At 42.4% G+C, this 16432-nt stretch overlaps 1 protein-coding gene across 1 annotated transcript; it reads left to right on the top strand.

Moving 5' to 3' along the window:
• The first annotated feature begins 15525 nt into the window (after nucleotides 1-15525).
• Nucleotides 15526-16153, top strand: LOC147429279 (ras-related protein RABA4c-like). The gene is made up of 2 exons (XM_086495810.1): nucleotides 15526-15703; nucleotides 15771-16153. Exons 1-2 carry the CDS (start codon nucleotides 15526-15528, stop codon nucleotides 16151-16153), a joined length of 561 nt encoding a protein of 186 aa, XP_086351936.1.
• Nucleotides 16154-16432: the final 279 nt, after the last annotated feature.

Here is a 16432-nt window from a genome sequence, read left to right as displayed (position 1 = left end):
TAGAGAAGGAGAAAATCCACTTGAAAAGTTTAAGAAAATGTAGTTAAGTTGCAAAAAATATAGGTTGAATTTCCTTTACTCTAACACTGGTGGAATGCAAGGATAGGGAACCTTGTCTGAAATGGACTCTCCTTGCGCTCAAAGTTGGCGGCCTCCACATGCGTTGCCAAAACTTCCCGGCACACTCGTGTTGCAATTCACATTAGGAAATTTCAGAGGTCATTTGGAGGGCCATATGAAGAGAGAGAAAAATAGAGCGCGTCCAATGAGCACGAAGGCTACGTTACGTAGGAAAGTACGTGGAAAGACTCAAAACATAGGAAAATAGCATAAAACTGTCACGAATCTAAGATTCGTAATTTCCTTCCTTTTACCGAGCTTTTAGGTGCTTGCATGTGGTCCCACTTCTAATATTCTCTTATGGTCATTAACGTACTGGAGGGTGACCATTAAGCCCGCACAAGATATTGGAATTCTAAAACACTTTCCCTCCATTAGAATGCTTTCAAAGTGAATCTCCCTCCACTAAAGCTTTTCTCTGAGAGCTATGGCTTCCACGTCTTCTCGCCCAAGAAGCTCCAGGTGTTTACTGTCTCTCACACCAACAACCAACAGCTGCACTTTGCCTAGAAGGCCAAGTAGTAGCATATCCTCAATTACAATATCAACTTCAATAAGTGCAGAGAACCAATGGGTTGGACAAAGGATAAACAAAGGTTCATGGGTCCTCATGAAACCAAGAAGACCCAAGAGGTCTAGTGGTATCAACGTTTACCGCTCAGCATGGAAGGCCAGAGTGTTGGATTTCAAAGTTGAAATCGGCAAAAGATCTGTAAAGGAAGTTCTTGTTCAGCATGTGTTTACCCATCCAGAGGTGATAGCAAACGGTGTAAATGTATCAGATATACATCAACCACGTTGCAATTGTAAGTACTCTTGACATGTGAACTTACTGATACTCTCATTATAACTTTTCTTATATATTTTGCAATGTTTCTCCCGCTTGTTATGAGCAATGTCTCCATTCTTCACAGCTCAATTACATTAGATTTGTCATTTTTACTTATTGATACTCTTAGTTTAACTCTTCTTATATATATTGCAGATGTTTATCCCTCTTCTTATGAGCAATGGGAGCCTGTGGAGTGCATAATAGGCCTCTTCCATGTTGTTCATGCCCACATTGGTTCTCTACAGTATTCAGGGAGGAGCAGCAAAAGACTGGCTGATGAGGGAATATTTTTTTATGACCACTTCTACCAACTCAACTCAGGGAATAAGAATGGCATGTTGGTGAAAGTGCCTCTACCAACCGATTGGAACACTGTGGACTGGCCAGTTCCCGAGGAAACAATGGTGGAGGCAATGCGAAGTAAGCTCTACAAGGATATACAGAGGTCTCTACGTAGCTCTATTCCCACCAAACTGGTTAGAATTGCAAACTTTTGTCCTGTTGCACTCTTCATAGAGTTGTTTCATAGCTACAACATCCGTGTTACGAAAACTATGTTCATGTGCAAGTCATTTTAGCAGTCATCCTGTGACAAACTTCTTGACAGAGGATAGTATGTAAAGGAAGAGATTGGTTTACGGTGCGAGGTCGTGCTTGATACTCTAGTTGTCAAGTACATGATTGCAAGCCAATCACTGTTACTCTTGTTTTGGTATATGCGATCACAAATGCTCAATGGTAAGTACATTCCTATGGACCAGGTTTCTACAGGTTTGGAAGATAATCCTGCTGTGGATGTGGAAGTGATTGATAAAGAGCATGGCCTACTGTTGGTGGTTACAATAAGGGAGCTATGCAGTCTTCAGCATTTGCGGCATGACATAATTGAAGAGTCAATGGACAGGGACCTATCAAATTTTTTCTTTTTCCTAGCTGGCCGTAAGGTGATGCGGCGAAGGGAAAAAGATATTTTGTGCAAAGAGTTGGATGGTCGGGTTGAAGTAGTGTCAATGTAACAGATATTCTTGTGAACCCAAGTGTAGACAAATGACTTTCAATACATGAAGTTTATTGAGCTCATTTGTCAATTGTGCCCTGTGAAAAAGTGTGCTTGAAATACATTTCTTTACCATGTCAAATCTCTCTCTCTCTCTCTCTCTCTCTCTCTCTCTCTCTCTCTCTCTCTCTCTCTCTCTCTCTCTCAATGTTAGACAAGACAAAGACATGATAGAAGAGTCATCTTAATTCATTAGAAAGTACAAACTCGTCCATGAACAATGGACTGAGATACAATTTTTGTAAGTATGGAATCAGAATGTCTTCAAGGTAAAAATCGAAGGAATGCCCCTCGAAAGAAGGTGGTGAGATAGTTGTTCCCGGCGGATTTAGTTCTCCCTTTTCAGGAGTATCATCAATCAGTAGTGTATTAGTTGCATCAAAGGGTACACCGATTTGGCTAAACGGTTTGTACAAAAGAGGTAAGTGTGGTTTTTTAGGGTGGTAGTGGCCCTCAACGGTAACGCATTTTCTTTGATCATACAAAAAGGCAAAATCTGACGTGTGAGCGTCGCATACACTGCAAACTATTGTAACTAGTGGCGACAAGTTTTGCCTTTGCATTGAAGACCATATGGCAACTCTGAAGCGCGGAAGAAGAAACTGAATAAATTCCTTGGTTCCTGGACGAACCACGACTCGACAAGTTCCCATCCGAAACGTTTGCAAATCCTCAAAGGGTTCTGTGTCACCGAGAGGCACGTGCATCAGTAGCAATCCATTGACGTCCAAGATAATCAACCTCTGTAAAAGTTGACAAGTACATATAAGTAGTTAGAAGCTGAACATATTTTTCCATACTTGAATAGACATTATCGGAACAACCGTATCTACAGGTAGCAAGGGTCCATACTGGGTCTCTGTAGTGTTGATGTCGTTGTTGCTCTCCTCTGCTTTAGCTTCATCATTCACATCTTCATAGTCATCATTCACATCTTCATCAGGGGTCTCCCCCATGGCTCTTTCTGCCTCATTCAAGGTTTCCTCCAAGGTCTTTTCCTCTCCCTCGGTTGACCAGCTTGCCTCATACATCCTTGCCTGATCCATATCAGTTTGCTCATCCCTAGGCCTGCTTTCCTCATCCATATCCTTTTGCTCATCTATAGGCCTGCTTTCCTCATCTTGGGTTTCAGCCATAGGCTCTTTTGGCTCCTCCACTGGCTGACTTGGCTCTTTCATTGTCTCCTCTGGTTGTACACTAGCACCTTCCATATTCTCATTTGACCTTTCCTCATCCTCGGCTCTTTCATCTTCTGCCGATATGACCCCCTCGGCCCGTTGTGATTCCACTGTATCGGATGCAGGGGTTTGTCGTGGTGGCACATCATGTATTGTTAGATCAATAGTGCGGTCATCCAAGCCGCTATCTTCAAGCTCTTTGGGGCTAGACATAGTAAGCAGGTGTTGTATTAAACTTACCCGGTATCTTTGCAAATAATCATATGTGTAGTTTTTTAAAGCACTCTGCAAAATTGAAAGACCACATGGTGAGAATTCTTTTATAAACTAAACCAAAACTCACTGAATGCATTGCCAAATGGTTACCTTAGTCATGAAAGGTTTTAATGCAAAGTAGCTTTGCAGGACATATTCTGCATGGAGAAGACATCTCTAGCCGCAAGAATTTCCATCGGTTTGATTTGGGACAGGTACATCTTTGATTGGGGCCTTGTATAGTTCATACCTTCCACATAGCTTGCCATAGGCAAGCAACAACCTCTTTATACAACTGCACAAAGCAATGTCAAGATGTTAGCATGAGGCTTCAAATTTACATGGATATCTATAAGAAACACTTTCTGATACAAAACACTTACAACCTAATTTCAGGGTAGGTTCCTTTTATTGAATTGAACACCCACACTGCTGGTTGGTCAACATCAAGGCATATGAGACTCCATTGATGGTTGTTCTCATATGGAAAGATGATGACAGTAACTTCCAGCATAGCACAGTGGAGAAACCAACTCTCAAAGGTCCCAGATGGACTGTTCTTTTGTCTAATAATCACTGACATTTGTGGATCAAGAAGAAACACCTCTGTGTGGGTGTGCAGTGGGAGTTAACTTTTGATCAGGCTGCAGAGACTTTACCTGAGTTAGCAAACCTATTATCTGAGTTTTCAAAGCTAGCAAGATAGTAACACTTACTTAAGACAAGCATAGATAATTGTGTCTGAAATCTGAGCATCTGGATTCTGCAATAAATTAATGTCCACTTTTTCCAGAGCTAGCTTTCTGGCTCCATCTACAAATGGTATCTCTGCAAGCAAACCATCCTTCATTGAAAGTAGAGTTTCTTGATTGCTTGCCTCTATGGATAGGGTCACATTGCATTCTGTTTGCCTCTGGGACTCCACTGCTACTTTTGCTTTCTTCTTAAGCTCTGCTTCCCTCATGTCCTCTGTTTGGCGAGCAATAGTCTCTGCCCTTGCCCTTGTATTCACATCATGTGTGACATCGACAACTGTGAGTTGTGGCACTAGCTCAGGGGGGTATAACAAAATTTCCCTCATTTTCTTATCCCTGCAGACATTGGGGACCAGTAGTTTGTCATACCTCCACCTTATTCTTTTCAGTGTCTCACTATCTTTGTCCATTATAGTAACCCTGTGGGCATGGGCTGCAACAATGGTGATGTATCTGAAGTACTCAGTAGGAAGTCCTCTGCTGCTTCTTGTAGAGCCATTAATGCCACCACCTTCCACCTTTTGGTGCCCCAGGTAGCTTCTTCACATATGGACCTCACCATCCTCTGAAAGGGTAGCTTTGGTATGCATAAATCTACACATTTCTGTGCCTTTCTGATTTCTCTGAAAAGTCCCATGCAGGTTTGTAACTTCTTCACCCTTGGACCTTTCAGAATTTTATTGGGTTTTCCAGGTCTTTTCTTTGGGGTTGCAGATCTGCTACTTTCTTTAGCTGCTAATCCTGGTCCCTTGCCTGCCTTCCTTGCAGTGGCTTTTGTTCTAGCCATTTCACTGTATACAAAAAGAGGAGTCTCTCTCTCTCTCTCTCTCTCTCTCTCTCTCTCTCTCTCTCTCTCTCTCTCTCTCTCTCTCTCTCTCTCTCTCTCTCTAGCTTAGCATATTTAAATAGAGAGAGAGAGTGAGAGACTCCCATTACTAAAGGCGCGCGTGGAGCATGTTTTGACCTCAAAAAACACCCGCGCGCCGTTAGTATAAGGTAAAAGAAAGACTCACTCTCTCTCTCTCTCTCTCTCTCTCTCTCTCTCTCTTTCCCCCGCCTTACATCCTCTCTCTATAACACTCACACATACAGTGGTCGATGCACAGTACTAACGGCGCGCATAGAGACATGCACACCGGTTATGCCTCTCTACGCGCGCCTTCAGTATATATATATATATATATATATATATATATATATATATATATATATATATATATATAGAGAGAGAGAGAGAGAGAGAGAGAGAGAGAGAGAGAGAGAGAGGCTCTGTGTGTGTGTGTAAGTTATATTTGTGTGTGTGTGTGTCTGTGTTATATTTGTGTCTCTGTGTGTTTGTGTGTATGTTATATTTGTCTGTATCTGTGTGTGTTTGTGTGTGTATGCTAGATTTGTGTGTCTCTGGGTTTGTGAGTGTGTGTGTCTGTATGTGTGTGTGTGTGTGTATGTTTTATTTGTGTGTCTGTGTGTTTGTGAGTGTGTGTGTGTGTGTCTGTGTGTGTGTGTGTGTGTGTGTGTGTGTGTTGTGTTTGTGACTGTATGTGTGTGTTGTTTGTTAAGACAGAGCTAGATATGCAATATACTGTGACAGAAACAGAGAGAGAGAGAGAGAGATAGAGGCAAAGGCAGAGGGAAATTTCAGAAGCAGAGGGAGAGAGAGAGAGGGCCAAACCTCTTGAGGACGCAGACCTTCGTTATGTCTAAGATGGGTCGACTTGCTTTCGGAGACGCAGACGACGGCTCTTTCTCTTCTCTCTCTCTCTCTCTCTCTCTCTCTCTCTCTCTCTCTCTCTCTCTCTCTCTCTCTCTCTCTCTTTCACTCACTCTCTTTCACGAGGTGTGGTTTTTCTCTCTCATGACCTCTATATATGACGTACAAAAGTATACGGTCTCAATAATGACCGCACGTGCGACAACATGCAATTATACTCTATTTTATAGTAACACGTGGGGCGCCGCCGTGTGTATCCATTATAAGTGTGATTTTGAGAGAGAGAAAGAGAGAGAACAATAGAGAGAGAGAGAGAGAGCAAGAGAGAGAGAGAGCCTCATTACTGCTAGAGAGTGATAGAGAGACAAAGTGATAGAGAGACAGAGAGAGAGAGAGAACCATAGAAAGAGAGAAGGAGAGAGAGAGAGAGAGAGAGACAGATTGAGAGAGAGATAGAGAGAGGGAGAGAGACAGAGTCAGTTTGACAGACAAAAGGTGATCTCTCACTCTTTCTCTCTATATTTCCAACAGTTGGTACAAATTGTGTGTGTGTGTGTGTGTGTAAACAAAGAAAAACCCAGACTGTTGTTCAACACACACACACCTCAACACATACTTCCATAGACAGACACACACACACACAGACACACACACAGAGACATACACACTCTCTCTCTCTCCCTCCCCTCTCTGTCCCCGTTACTAACGGCGCGCAGAGCCAACCAAACACTGGCTGCAGCTCTCTTCGCGCGCCTATAGTATAGTAATGACTCTCTCTCTCTCTCTCTCTCTCTCTCTCTCTCTCTCTCTCTCTCTCTCTCTCTCTCTCTCTCTCAATTGTACTTAGGGCGCGCGTAGAGAGTTGCAAAAAGTATGTTGTCGTCCTTGCGCGCCTTTAGTACAAAGAGACACATACCCACACACACACACACACACACACACACACACACACACACACACACACACACACACACACACAGTTTTTGTTTGTGCTTTGGAGAGAGACATATATATATATATATATATATATATATATATATGGAGAGAGAGAGAGTGAGACTTGTCATGTTTCCTGATGAATAGGATTGAGGTCCAGTAGGCAGAAGAGGTTGAAACCAGACCCAGAGCTTGTGCCAGGATTTCAACCTTTGCAGGCTCAGTTGCTTAATGTTTCTGCCAAAAGAGCTGTTGACTTTTGTCAGGACATATCTGAAGAAGAGTCAATTGGTGAAGATCAATCAGAGAGGTCACCAGGCCAAGAGGATCCCTCACCCTACAAGGCTCCCTCACCCTGTACATTACTTGTCAAGAAAAATACAAGAAAGAGGAATATAGACTTCTCAGATGATGCAGATGTGCTAGAAAGTATTACCTGTGCAACTAAATGTAAAGCCAAAGAGGATGTGTCTTCTCTGGAAGACCCAGCTGCAACTAATGAGAGGCTGTTTGATTTGGTAGCATCTTGTGGTACTGGGGATAAGTTTGATCTAGTTCATTCTATGTTTAATCCAAAGTTTGACATTGAAGACCTGTTAGCTCAGCACAGTAATTTCTTGCAGTCCTACAGAGATAAGTTTGAAGTGATGGTGCAGGTAGGGAGGGTTGTTCTGCCCACTATGACTCTTGTGCATTTAAATGACTGTGGTGGAAAGGGACAGGGACTGAAGAAGTATAGGGAATTACCACCTTCTTGCCGACATTCAGCCTGCCCTTTGCACCAAAAAGAATGCAAACTCATTCAGGAAGCCTTTGGCTTTATGATTTACCTGAACAGCCTGTTTGGATTCCTCATGCAGAATCCTGATGAGGTGTTAGAGGAGCAGGATGCAGCACCAGATGAAGAATGCGAGGAGACAACTCATATACAAGAAGTCGAGGAGGTTGAAGATACAGTCAACCTTGAGGTTGAGGCAATTGAAGTACAAAGAAGTAAGATGCTCTCTGTGAAAACCACAGAAATCAAACTTCCATTGGATGTCAGTAACTTCACTGAGAAGCATGCTCAGATGATGTTGCCTGCTGTGCCTGACTTTAGGATTGGAGACAAGACCTATATCTTCTTACATGATGTGCAAAGCATCTTTTATTTAAGGGAGGATTTCTCCCTGGCTATTATTTCCAAAGTCCAAGAGGAGAGGAGTGGATTTGTTTCAGAGGATAGTAGTGATGATGAGGCAATGGAAACATCCAGCAATCCAATGGAATGCCTCCGAAGATGCTTTGAGAAAGCTGAAAAATACAAGGAGACACTACCTGATGAAGCCACCTTCCAAGCAATAAGACAAAGCCTAAGACCATCAACAACTCACAAAGAAGTGGAGGATTGGTTTAACCATTCAAGTCAGGGTTCAACTACATCTATAGACCTGTGGCAGGAAAACCTCTTTCTGCAGGATGAGAGCTTCATGGTAACTCTCTCTCTCTCTCTCTCTCTCTCTCTCTCTCTCTCTCTCTCTCTCTCTCTCTCTCTCTCTCTCTCTCTCTCTCTCTCTCTCTCTCTCTCTCTCTCTCTCTCTTTGTGTCACTTCTGACATGATATGTGCAGTCTTGGATTGCTGACAAGGATGACTTCCTTCGGCGGCGGACTCGAGAGTATCGTGGAAGGGATGCGGCCCTAGCGCAGTACCTTTCAAAGCTTTGCGAGTCGTCGATAGTAGTTTTTCACAATTCCATGTCACAAGAGGGTTCAATAGCAACTTACACATTTAAGACACTATCACGCTTCTTGGGTGGACCCGTGCTGCCCAAAAGTGCAGATAAAGTCATTCTTGTGGACAAAGTGTTTGCTAGAGATTGTTTTGGTTACTGCCCGGGCTATACAGGTGGTCGGGCAGCGTATTACTACACCTACACAGCAATGGCACTATCTCTTGGTAGACAAAACCCAGATGATCTTTTAGAGTATGGCAAACATCTCATGATTCGTTACAAGGGTGACGCGCCAAAAAACAAAATTGAACCTTCAAAATCTTGATACACTTCAAGTAGCAATTGTATAAGATCATGTATTACATAAATTTTGTACAATGTCATCCACTCAGAGTATCTTTCTCCACTTGTGATTCACATACACCATTGTCTCTCTCCACCTTCGTTGACTTTCACGAGCTCTGGAGTTGTTGTATGCCATTGATCTTTTAACTTTTTGTTGTTGTAAATGTCTGATGGCTTGTGCTGTTGCTGAATTTGACAAGACTTCTTTTGCCTGCATTCGATGAATGATTCTACGATAGAACCATTCAAATAGTTCTCTCAAACTGTTAGCCTTGATTCGAGAGCCACCATATCGTGTGTGCCTGAAATAAGCATTTCTCGCCATGTAATGAGACTTTTCCATCCCTTGGGTATTCCATATTGCTGGGTTCCCATACTTTTGTATAAAATATGGTAAATGATTGAAGATGATGTGCTGGATATGAAAACAGATTAGTTAGAATGTTTTACACTCACATATTTGCACATAAGAGAGAATGAAATACACGATAATACCATGCAGTGAGTAATCTGGGTGTCTGTCCATGCTGTCTTGAATGATTTTTTCAGAAGGTTGAGATTCTCCTCGAACTTGTTCATATCACCTTGTGACTAGTCATCTTTGTCGCACATCAAAAATAAGATCTCTATTGATCGCCAAACCTCAGCCTTTGCGTTACGAGTAGTTGGTTCTTGGTCTTTGACTGCAATATGTAGCTTTTTCCAGCTCTAATACTCTACCTTGCTAACATAAGATGTGTTATATATTTTTCCATGTTTTGTTAGCTTCGGATCTCTTGTACCTTGGGGTTTAGATAAAAACCTCCGTGCCTTCACCCCACCGATGGATGGTTTGCATGGGACATCCTTCTCAGCAGTTGATCTATTTTCATCCCGCTCGATTTTCACATTGCCACCATGAAGCCCCATATCCGACAGTACCATTTCTAAGCACTGCAGGGCTACTTGTCGTTCTACCGAGTTCTTAATCTTCCAAGCAAACTCGATATATAAGTAGACCAATTTCTCCACAATTCTACAAAGGGCATGCATTGTACAAATGTGGACATTCACAAGTGGTATTTTCAAAACTGGTCGAAAAGCAGGATCCTCAATGTGACGTGTTGGAGCTTTTCTCCACCACTTTGGGTCCATGACCTTTGCAGGCTCCATGCAGAACAAACACGGCGACTTTGCCATTGCACCCATTCCACAATTATACATGCACTTTAATGTTTTGAGGTCACCTGCAAGATGCCACTGAACTTGAAAGTCTCCCCTTCCATCTAGACGTAGTATCTCTCCCTGGTTAGTCTGTCAATCAATCACCTCCGGAATATTAGTTCGATGGAACACCCAATATAGAATCTCATGATCTTCTTTCTTTACCTGCAACACAAAATAAATGAGACTTAAGTAGATGTGAACATTTGAGCTTACCTGAGAATCTCGCTTACCTCAAACGCACCAAGCCACCATATGTTAGATTCTGATTGAACACTAAAATATAAAGGATCATCACTGGGACACTTTGAGAGGGCTCTATTCATTAAAGTAATAGTAACACGCTCTAGCTTTTTCTCTTTAACAAGCTCACACTCATCCAATTTTAACACAAAATGTAATACCCCTCGTGACTCTTCAAATGTGATATTGTAAAACTCCACCATTCTCTTCTGTAATATCCGCAGGTCCATAAAAATATTATTGAACTCATCATATGCCATGTTTTCTCCATGGCCACTGTAAGTTGCTTTAATATGAAAGGGTTGTCCAAGATAGTCTCCCTGTGCCTCGTTAAGCTGAAGCCTCTCTTTCCAAACACTTGAGGCTGATGGTAGAAGTTTGGATTTTATACCCTTCTTAACAAAGATGTATGAGACAGACTTTTGGATAGCCGAATATCCTCTTTTGCTTACACCAAGTGAATCAAGTGTGCCTTGTATCTCTTTTGCAGGCACTGAGTTCTCTGAAATAAAGTGGTCCACTACATTTCGTTGTAGGACCTTAAACTTCTTGTCATGTACTATATCTGCTGCCAGGCTTCTACTTATAAGTGGCTTCAATCTCTTTCCTATATTGGCTTTGGGGTCAATGTTTTCCTTGCCAGGATAGATTGAATCTCTACATGAAGACAATGCATAAGTAAATAACAGAAAATTTGCTTCACTAACACTATTTAGGCACATGAAAACAATGCATAACAAGAAAAAACAAAAAGATTACTTAACTAAGACAATGTAGCCAACCAAGAAGCATCACCTTAATGCTCGGATTCTTTTCTTGAGACCTCCTGATGCAACCTGCAATGTTTCAAGATTGCGCAATTTCTTCTTTCGGATACGACCACCCAAGATGGTGTCCTTCATTTGACAACTTCGCACCTTTCCTTTCAGTTCTTGTACCTCTGTTTTATGTTGCAAAATGGTAACCTGATCTATAGAATGTAAATGTGAAAGGCGAACAATCTCACATTGTTGAGCTTGGAGAATGCCCTTGTAAGTTTCAGCTTCTCTTGTAAGAGATTTACAATAACCCAGAAGGCCCTTTTCTCCATCACCAGCAAAGGTCAATAAGCTTGTAGGATTGACAAACCGTGGAGACGCATTAGTCATTGGATTCTTAGGGTAGAGAGAGCCTCTCGTCCAGATATCTATGTGTTTAGCTCCCTGAGCTCTGAGTGTGTCTATGGAAGCGGGAGGTATATGTGTGTTTGTTTTACTACGCTTAATCAATGGTTGGTACTCATTGTCCAAATCAATGTGAAGGTGATATTTGGCTCGTTTCTGGGTAACATTTGTGCCATTTGAGGAGTGCGCCATTAGCCAAATGTGCAGGTTTAATGGAAAGTGAATAGCGGCTTCGCCTTCGTCCCTCCATGTTAGCCTCATTCCCTCCATATTGACGAGGTTCATTCAATGCAACTGAAAAGAGGATTATCCCTCAATCACTACGAACGAATGTTCAGAAGAGTAAGGAATCTACTTAAAGTACACTTTTTGAACTTTTACTATGAAAGACCCAGCTCTATTATTTGTCATTTTTTCTAGAGAGAGAGTGCAAAAAATACATTTTCTTAGAAGGCCCTCCAAATGACCTCCAAAATTCCCTAATGTCTTCCCCAACGATTTGTATTTGGCATCATTTCTATCGCAACACATGGCTGCCATCTAAACTGCCTTCAAGGGTGCACGCCGACGTGTAGAGAGAGAGAGAGAGGGCTCTCATGGTGGTTTGTATTCGGCAACTTTTTTGCCGCAACACCTGACTGCCATTTTAATTGCACCATCTAAAGTATCTTCAAGGGTGCACGCCGGCGCGCAGTGGTAGAGAGAGAAAGAACGGAGGAGGCGGCATTGGGCAAGCAGAAGAAGAAGAAATAGAGCAAGGGAAAGCAAAAGGAGAAGGTCCACAATATTATGCTTTTGTTTGATGAGGTTACTTATGATAAGCTTCTTTCTGAGGTTCCAAAGTACAAACTTATTAGCCCATCCATCCTGTCAGATTGACTAAGGATGAATGGTGGGTCACTTTCTCGCAAAGCTATTAGGGACTTGATGGCCATAAGCACCATATTTAGGCTTGTAGCTGCTCATCAGTGTTCAAGAAAATTCATTTTTCCAAATATACAAAATTCATTTCCTTGAATTTGCTAAGAGGAATTTTTAGCAAATAAGGTTATCTTTTTGGGTTTTTGCACTATTTCTCTCTATTTTGGGGTAGAATTTCTCCTTTTTCTCTTGCTCTCAACCGGCATTTTTGAAATTGAAAACGACACGATATTAAGCTAGACACATTTTCCAAAACATTGCTGCTCATACAAATCAACAAATTTTTTACTAGTTCCTCTATGGAGATTTTAACTTTGTCAGTTTTGAGAGGCAAAGGTTACTGGCAGAATGTTTCTTTGAATTTTGAATGGAGATGGTTTTGCCTAAAAAGAGAGAGAAGAAGAAGAAGAAGAGAATTTTAACGTCGTAGGAAACTATCCAAGAGACCTTAAATATCTATTCGACGAGGAGAGTTGAACTCAAGACCTGACATTCAAGTGGGAAATGGCATAACCAATCAACCACACTTGGGTGATTGAAAAGCTATACCATTTTCCTCTTTTTATTAGCGCACACACACCCACACACACCCCCTGAAAAGAAGAGAATTTTAACGTCGTAGGAAACTATCCCAAGAGACCTTAAAGGTCTATCCGACGAGGAGAGTTGAACATGCCCTTGAACTGCTATAAAGTGCGAGAGAGAGAGAGAGAGAGAGAGAGAGAGAGAGAGAGAGAGAGAGAGAGAGAGAGAGAGAGAGAGAGAGAGAGAGAGAGAGAGAACCTTCCTTGAACGAGTGCTAAAAAAAAACCTAGGTTTAATGTAATCGCACCTATAAATTTTAAAATATACCTCTAAATTTTATATTTGAAGGTGAGAAAACCTACAAAATTTCGAAAAAATTAGTGTAATTCGGTGTAAAAACCTTCAAATCTTATCAATTTAAATTTTACTTTTGTTGTTTCACATACGTAGTAGGTCGTACCCATCTTGAAAATTCTCGTTTATAGGAATCTTGCAAGATCCACTGTGGAAAGGTGAGTCCATGTTGCCGATAGGGACAGCCTCAAGCGCAGGTTAGGGATCGGAGCAGGAGCATGCATCGGAGCAGGACACATTAGGCGGAGATGCAGGGGGAGCCATGGTGTATTCTGTTTTTTTATTAAATAAAAAACTTCTACAGAGCGGCTTCGAAGGGCGGTTGAGTGGCTACTCAATCTGGCACAGATTCAATCACACGTATGTGCGCTCGTTCAAGAACCATGTTTGACTTTTGTTGTGTAAACTTAGAAGCAAAAGGACTATGCAGAGATTCCATTGAATAAAACCGAAGATGAGCCATTATGTAGTAGGTCTGCTAAGTTTTTGGAAAAAAGTTGTTTTCGAGCACTGCCTTGAACTGCCGTAAAGTGCGCGCGCCGGCGCGCGGTACTAGAGAGAGAGAGAGAGAGAGAGAGAGAGAGAGAGAGAGAGAGAGAGAGAGAGAACGCGGCCCTTTGCTGCTCTTCCCATTGATTGCCTTAGAGGGCTCCCCCATACACCCTCTAAAAGCGTTTGTAGAGGGCCCTCAAAAACAAAAATGTATGCCCCATAGCTTTCCCTAGTTTTATGGCACCCTCTTCCACAAACTTTGGGGGTAACCTATAGTGACCACTACAACTTAGGTAGGGGGTGTCTCAACCACCCCCTACATCCAAAAAAGCACCATTTGGATAGGCTATAAGAGGTAAAAGGGGTAGGAATGCTAGAAAAAGAATAAAAGCAAAGGACTATCGCAAGTCACGTTTGGGGATATGGGGGGTATGGGAAGTTGGATGTCATTTTTAAGGGCCCTCCAAAAAATAATGGGTCCATGCTCCTTAAAGGGCCTATGGGGGAGCCCTCTTATAGCGCCTGCCCATAGACCCGCCAAAAGATTCTAGAGGAGCTAAAGCATCACTTACCCATAGGTTGGTTTTGCAACTCCATGAAAGAAGTCGTCTCCTGAGGCGCCTCTAGGCTAGCGACCCTCTAGAGGTCGTGATTGAACGTCAACGTGTCGTCTCTGTGTGTGTGTATTTAAATATTGCAGTCGTCGCTGCAGCGTGCACTCGAGTTGGTGTGCTACTTAATTAGTCATGAAGATCAGCATCGATATCGGTTGCAGTGGGTCATGTGATTGAGCTGTCAAAATCATGGCTTGGGACAGGCGGCTAGTGGTGTATATGGTTTGTGTCCGGCTAATATCCGGCAATCTCTGCACAAGCAGCTCTAGTAGTCGAGGCCCTCAATTAGACGAGGGTTTGGAGAGGCCAAAGGGTATGATGAATTGCGGGACTGCATGCAAGAGTGAGTGTGTGGAAGATTTCAAGCTTTCTGTGGAGGTGAACGTGGCCTCTAGCTGGTCTAGTGTTGAACCTTGCTAGGTGTGTAGGGGAGTGGAGAACTGGCACCAAGAAAATGGCCAATTATGGAGCCTAGTCCGCTTGCCAAGCATTGGACTTGCAAGGGAGCCTTTCTCATCAGTGGGCCTCTCCAAATGCAACAGTACCAGCCTTCAAGATCTAGAGCTCTCCTCCAAGTTCTTCTTCGATCGTCTCCCTTTTGACTTGTGCCTGTGCTTTCCTTATCTCAATGAGCTCGGCCTATCCCACAACAACTTCTCTGGCCCCATTCCCTCCTCCCTTCAGGACTGCCTCTACCTCAACTCTCTCAATTTGCAAGGCAACCGTTTCAGTGGACCAATCCCCTCAACCTGCAGCACCTCAATCTCTCTAGCAATTCCCTCTCAGAGCGCATCCCTCCCTCCTTTTAGCCGTCAACTCCTCACCGTCTCTGTTGTAATTTAGAGTAGGGAGATAATGTTGTAGTTTAGAGTAGGGAGATAACTTTCATTTAAATGTATTGGAGCACTCAAAGATTGAGGCACGTGCGCATGCGCGCACACACACACACACACACAGACGACACGTTGACGTTCAATCACGCACTCCAGAAGCCTATGTGTTTGTTGTATGGAATTTTATGTTTTGGACACCCATGGATACTTAATTGTTCTTGTGCAACAGATATAGAGTAGTAACAAGTGCATGCTACAAAGGTGCAGTTGGAGCTATGTTGGTATATGACATCACTAAAAGGCAAACACTTGACCATATTGTTCGATGGCTAGAAGAGCTTAGGAGTCATGCTAACAATAACATTGTGATTATGCTCGTTTGTAAAAAAACTGATCTAAGCAGCCTTAGGGCAGTTACGTCAGAGGATGCAAAAGAGTTTGCTGAGAAAGAAGGTTTGTTTCTTCTTGAGACATTTGGAAGCTACTAATGTGGAAAGCGCATTCTTGATGGTGCTTTCAGAGATCTACAGGATAGTCAGTAAAAAGTCTTTGATTGCGAATGAAGAACATGGCAATGCCAAGGCGTCTTTGTTAACAGGTACCAAGATTTTCCTTCCAACTGAGGGCCAGCAAGTTCAGGTTGCAAAGAAGGGTTGTTGTGGGACAGTGTGGGTGATTGTTGAGGCAGACAGTCGTTGTGTGCTGCAACTATATCTCTGTACATTTGCTGCCATTTTGAAGGGTTTTGCAGAGCAAAGCCACTTGTTTTATATTGATTATGTCAACATAATCATGGAAACAATTTTTAAAAGAGGTTTGCTAACAATCAAAGTCAAGGTATACCTCACTACTGTATCTAATTTAGTTCTAGCTTTATACAATGTGCAAATGGTGCAAAGTTAAGCATAATCTATATTAAGCTATTTTGTTTGCCGCTTTTCATCATGAATAGACATTTGCAGGAAAAATTGTGCCAATATCTTTGCTACCGTATTACTGGTCACACCTAGCTATCTAACTGCTACTTGGCATGGATATGGGTGGTTCTAATATTAGCCCCTCCCAACCATGAGAAATTTGATTTACGCTTATACATATAGTTTCACTAGAAGTCTGCGTTTCCTTCTGATTTATGGCTTGCAAGGTGCCACATTGATGATGGGATTTTGAAGTCAAATATGT

Source organism: Adiantum capillus-veneris, chromosome 22 (genome assembly GCF_014529385.1).
Source record: "Adiantum capillus-veneris isolate H3 chromosome 22, ASM1452938v2, whole genome shotgun sequence".
Taxonomy (NCBI): domain Eukaryota; kingdom Viridiplantae; phylum Streptophyta; class Polypodiopsida; order Polypodiales; family Pteridaceae; genus Adiantum; species Adiantum capillus-veneris.
This window is presented reverse-complemented; position numbering and strand designations above follow the sequence as displayed.

Excerpts from the sequence above, each read along its gene's own strand:
- LOC147429279 (XM_086495810.1), top strand. The coding sequence starts at position 15,526 with ATGTTGGTATATGACATCACTAAAAGGCAAACACTTGACCATATTGTT. Across the intron at positions 15,704-15,770 it reads AGAGTTTGCTGAGAAAGAAG|AGATCTACAGGATAGTCAGT; the intron begins GTTTGTTTCTTC and ends TGGTGCTTTCAG.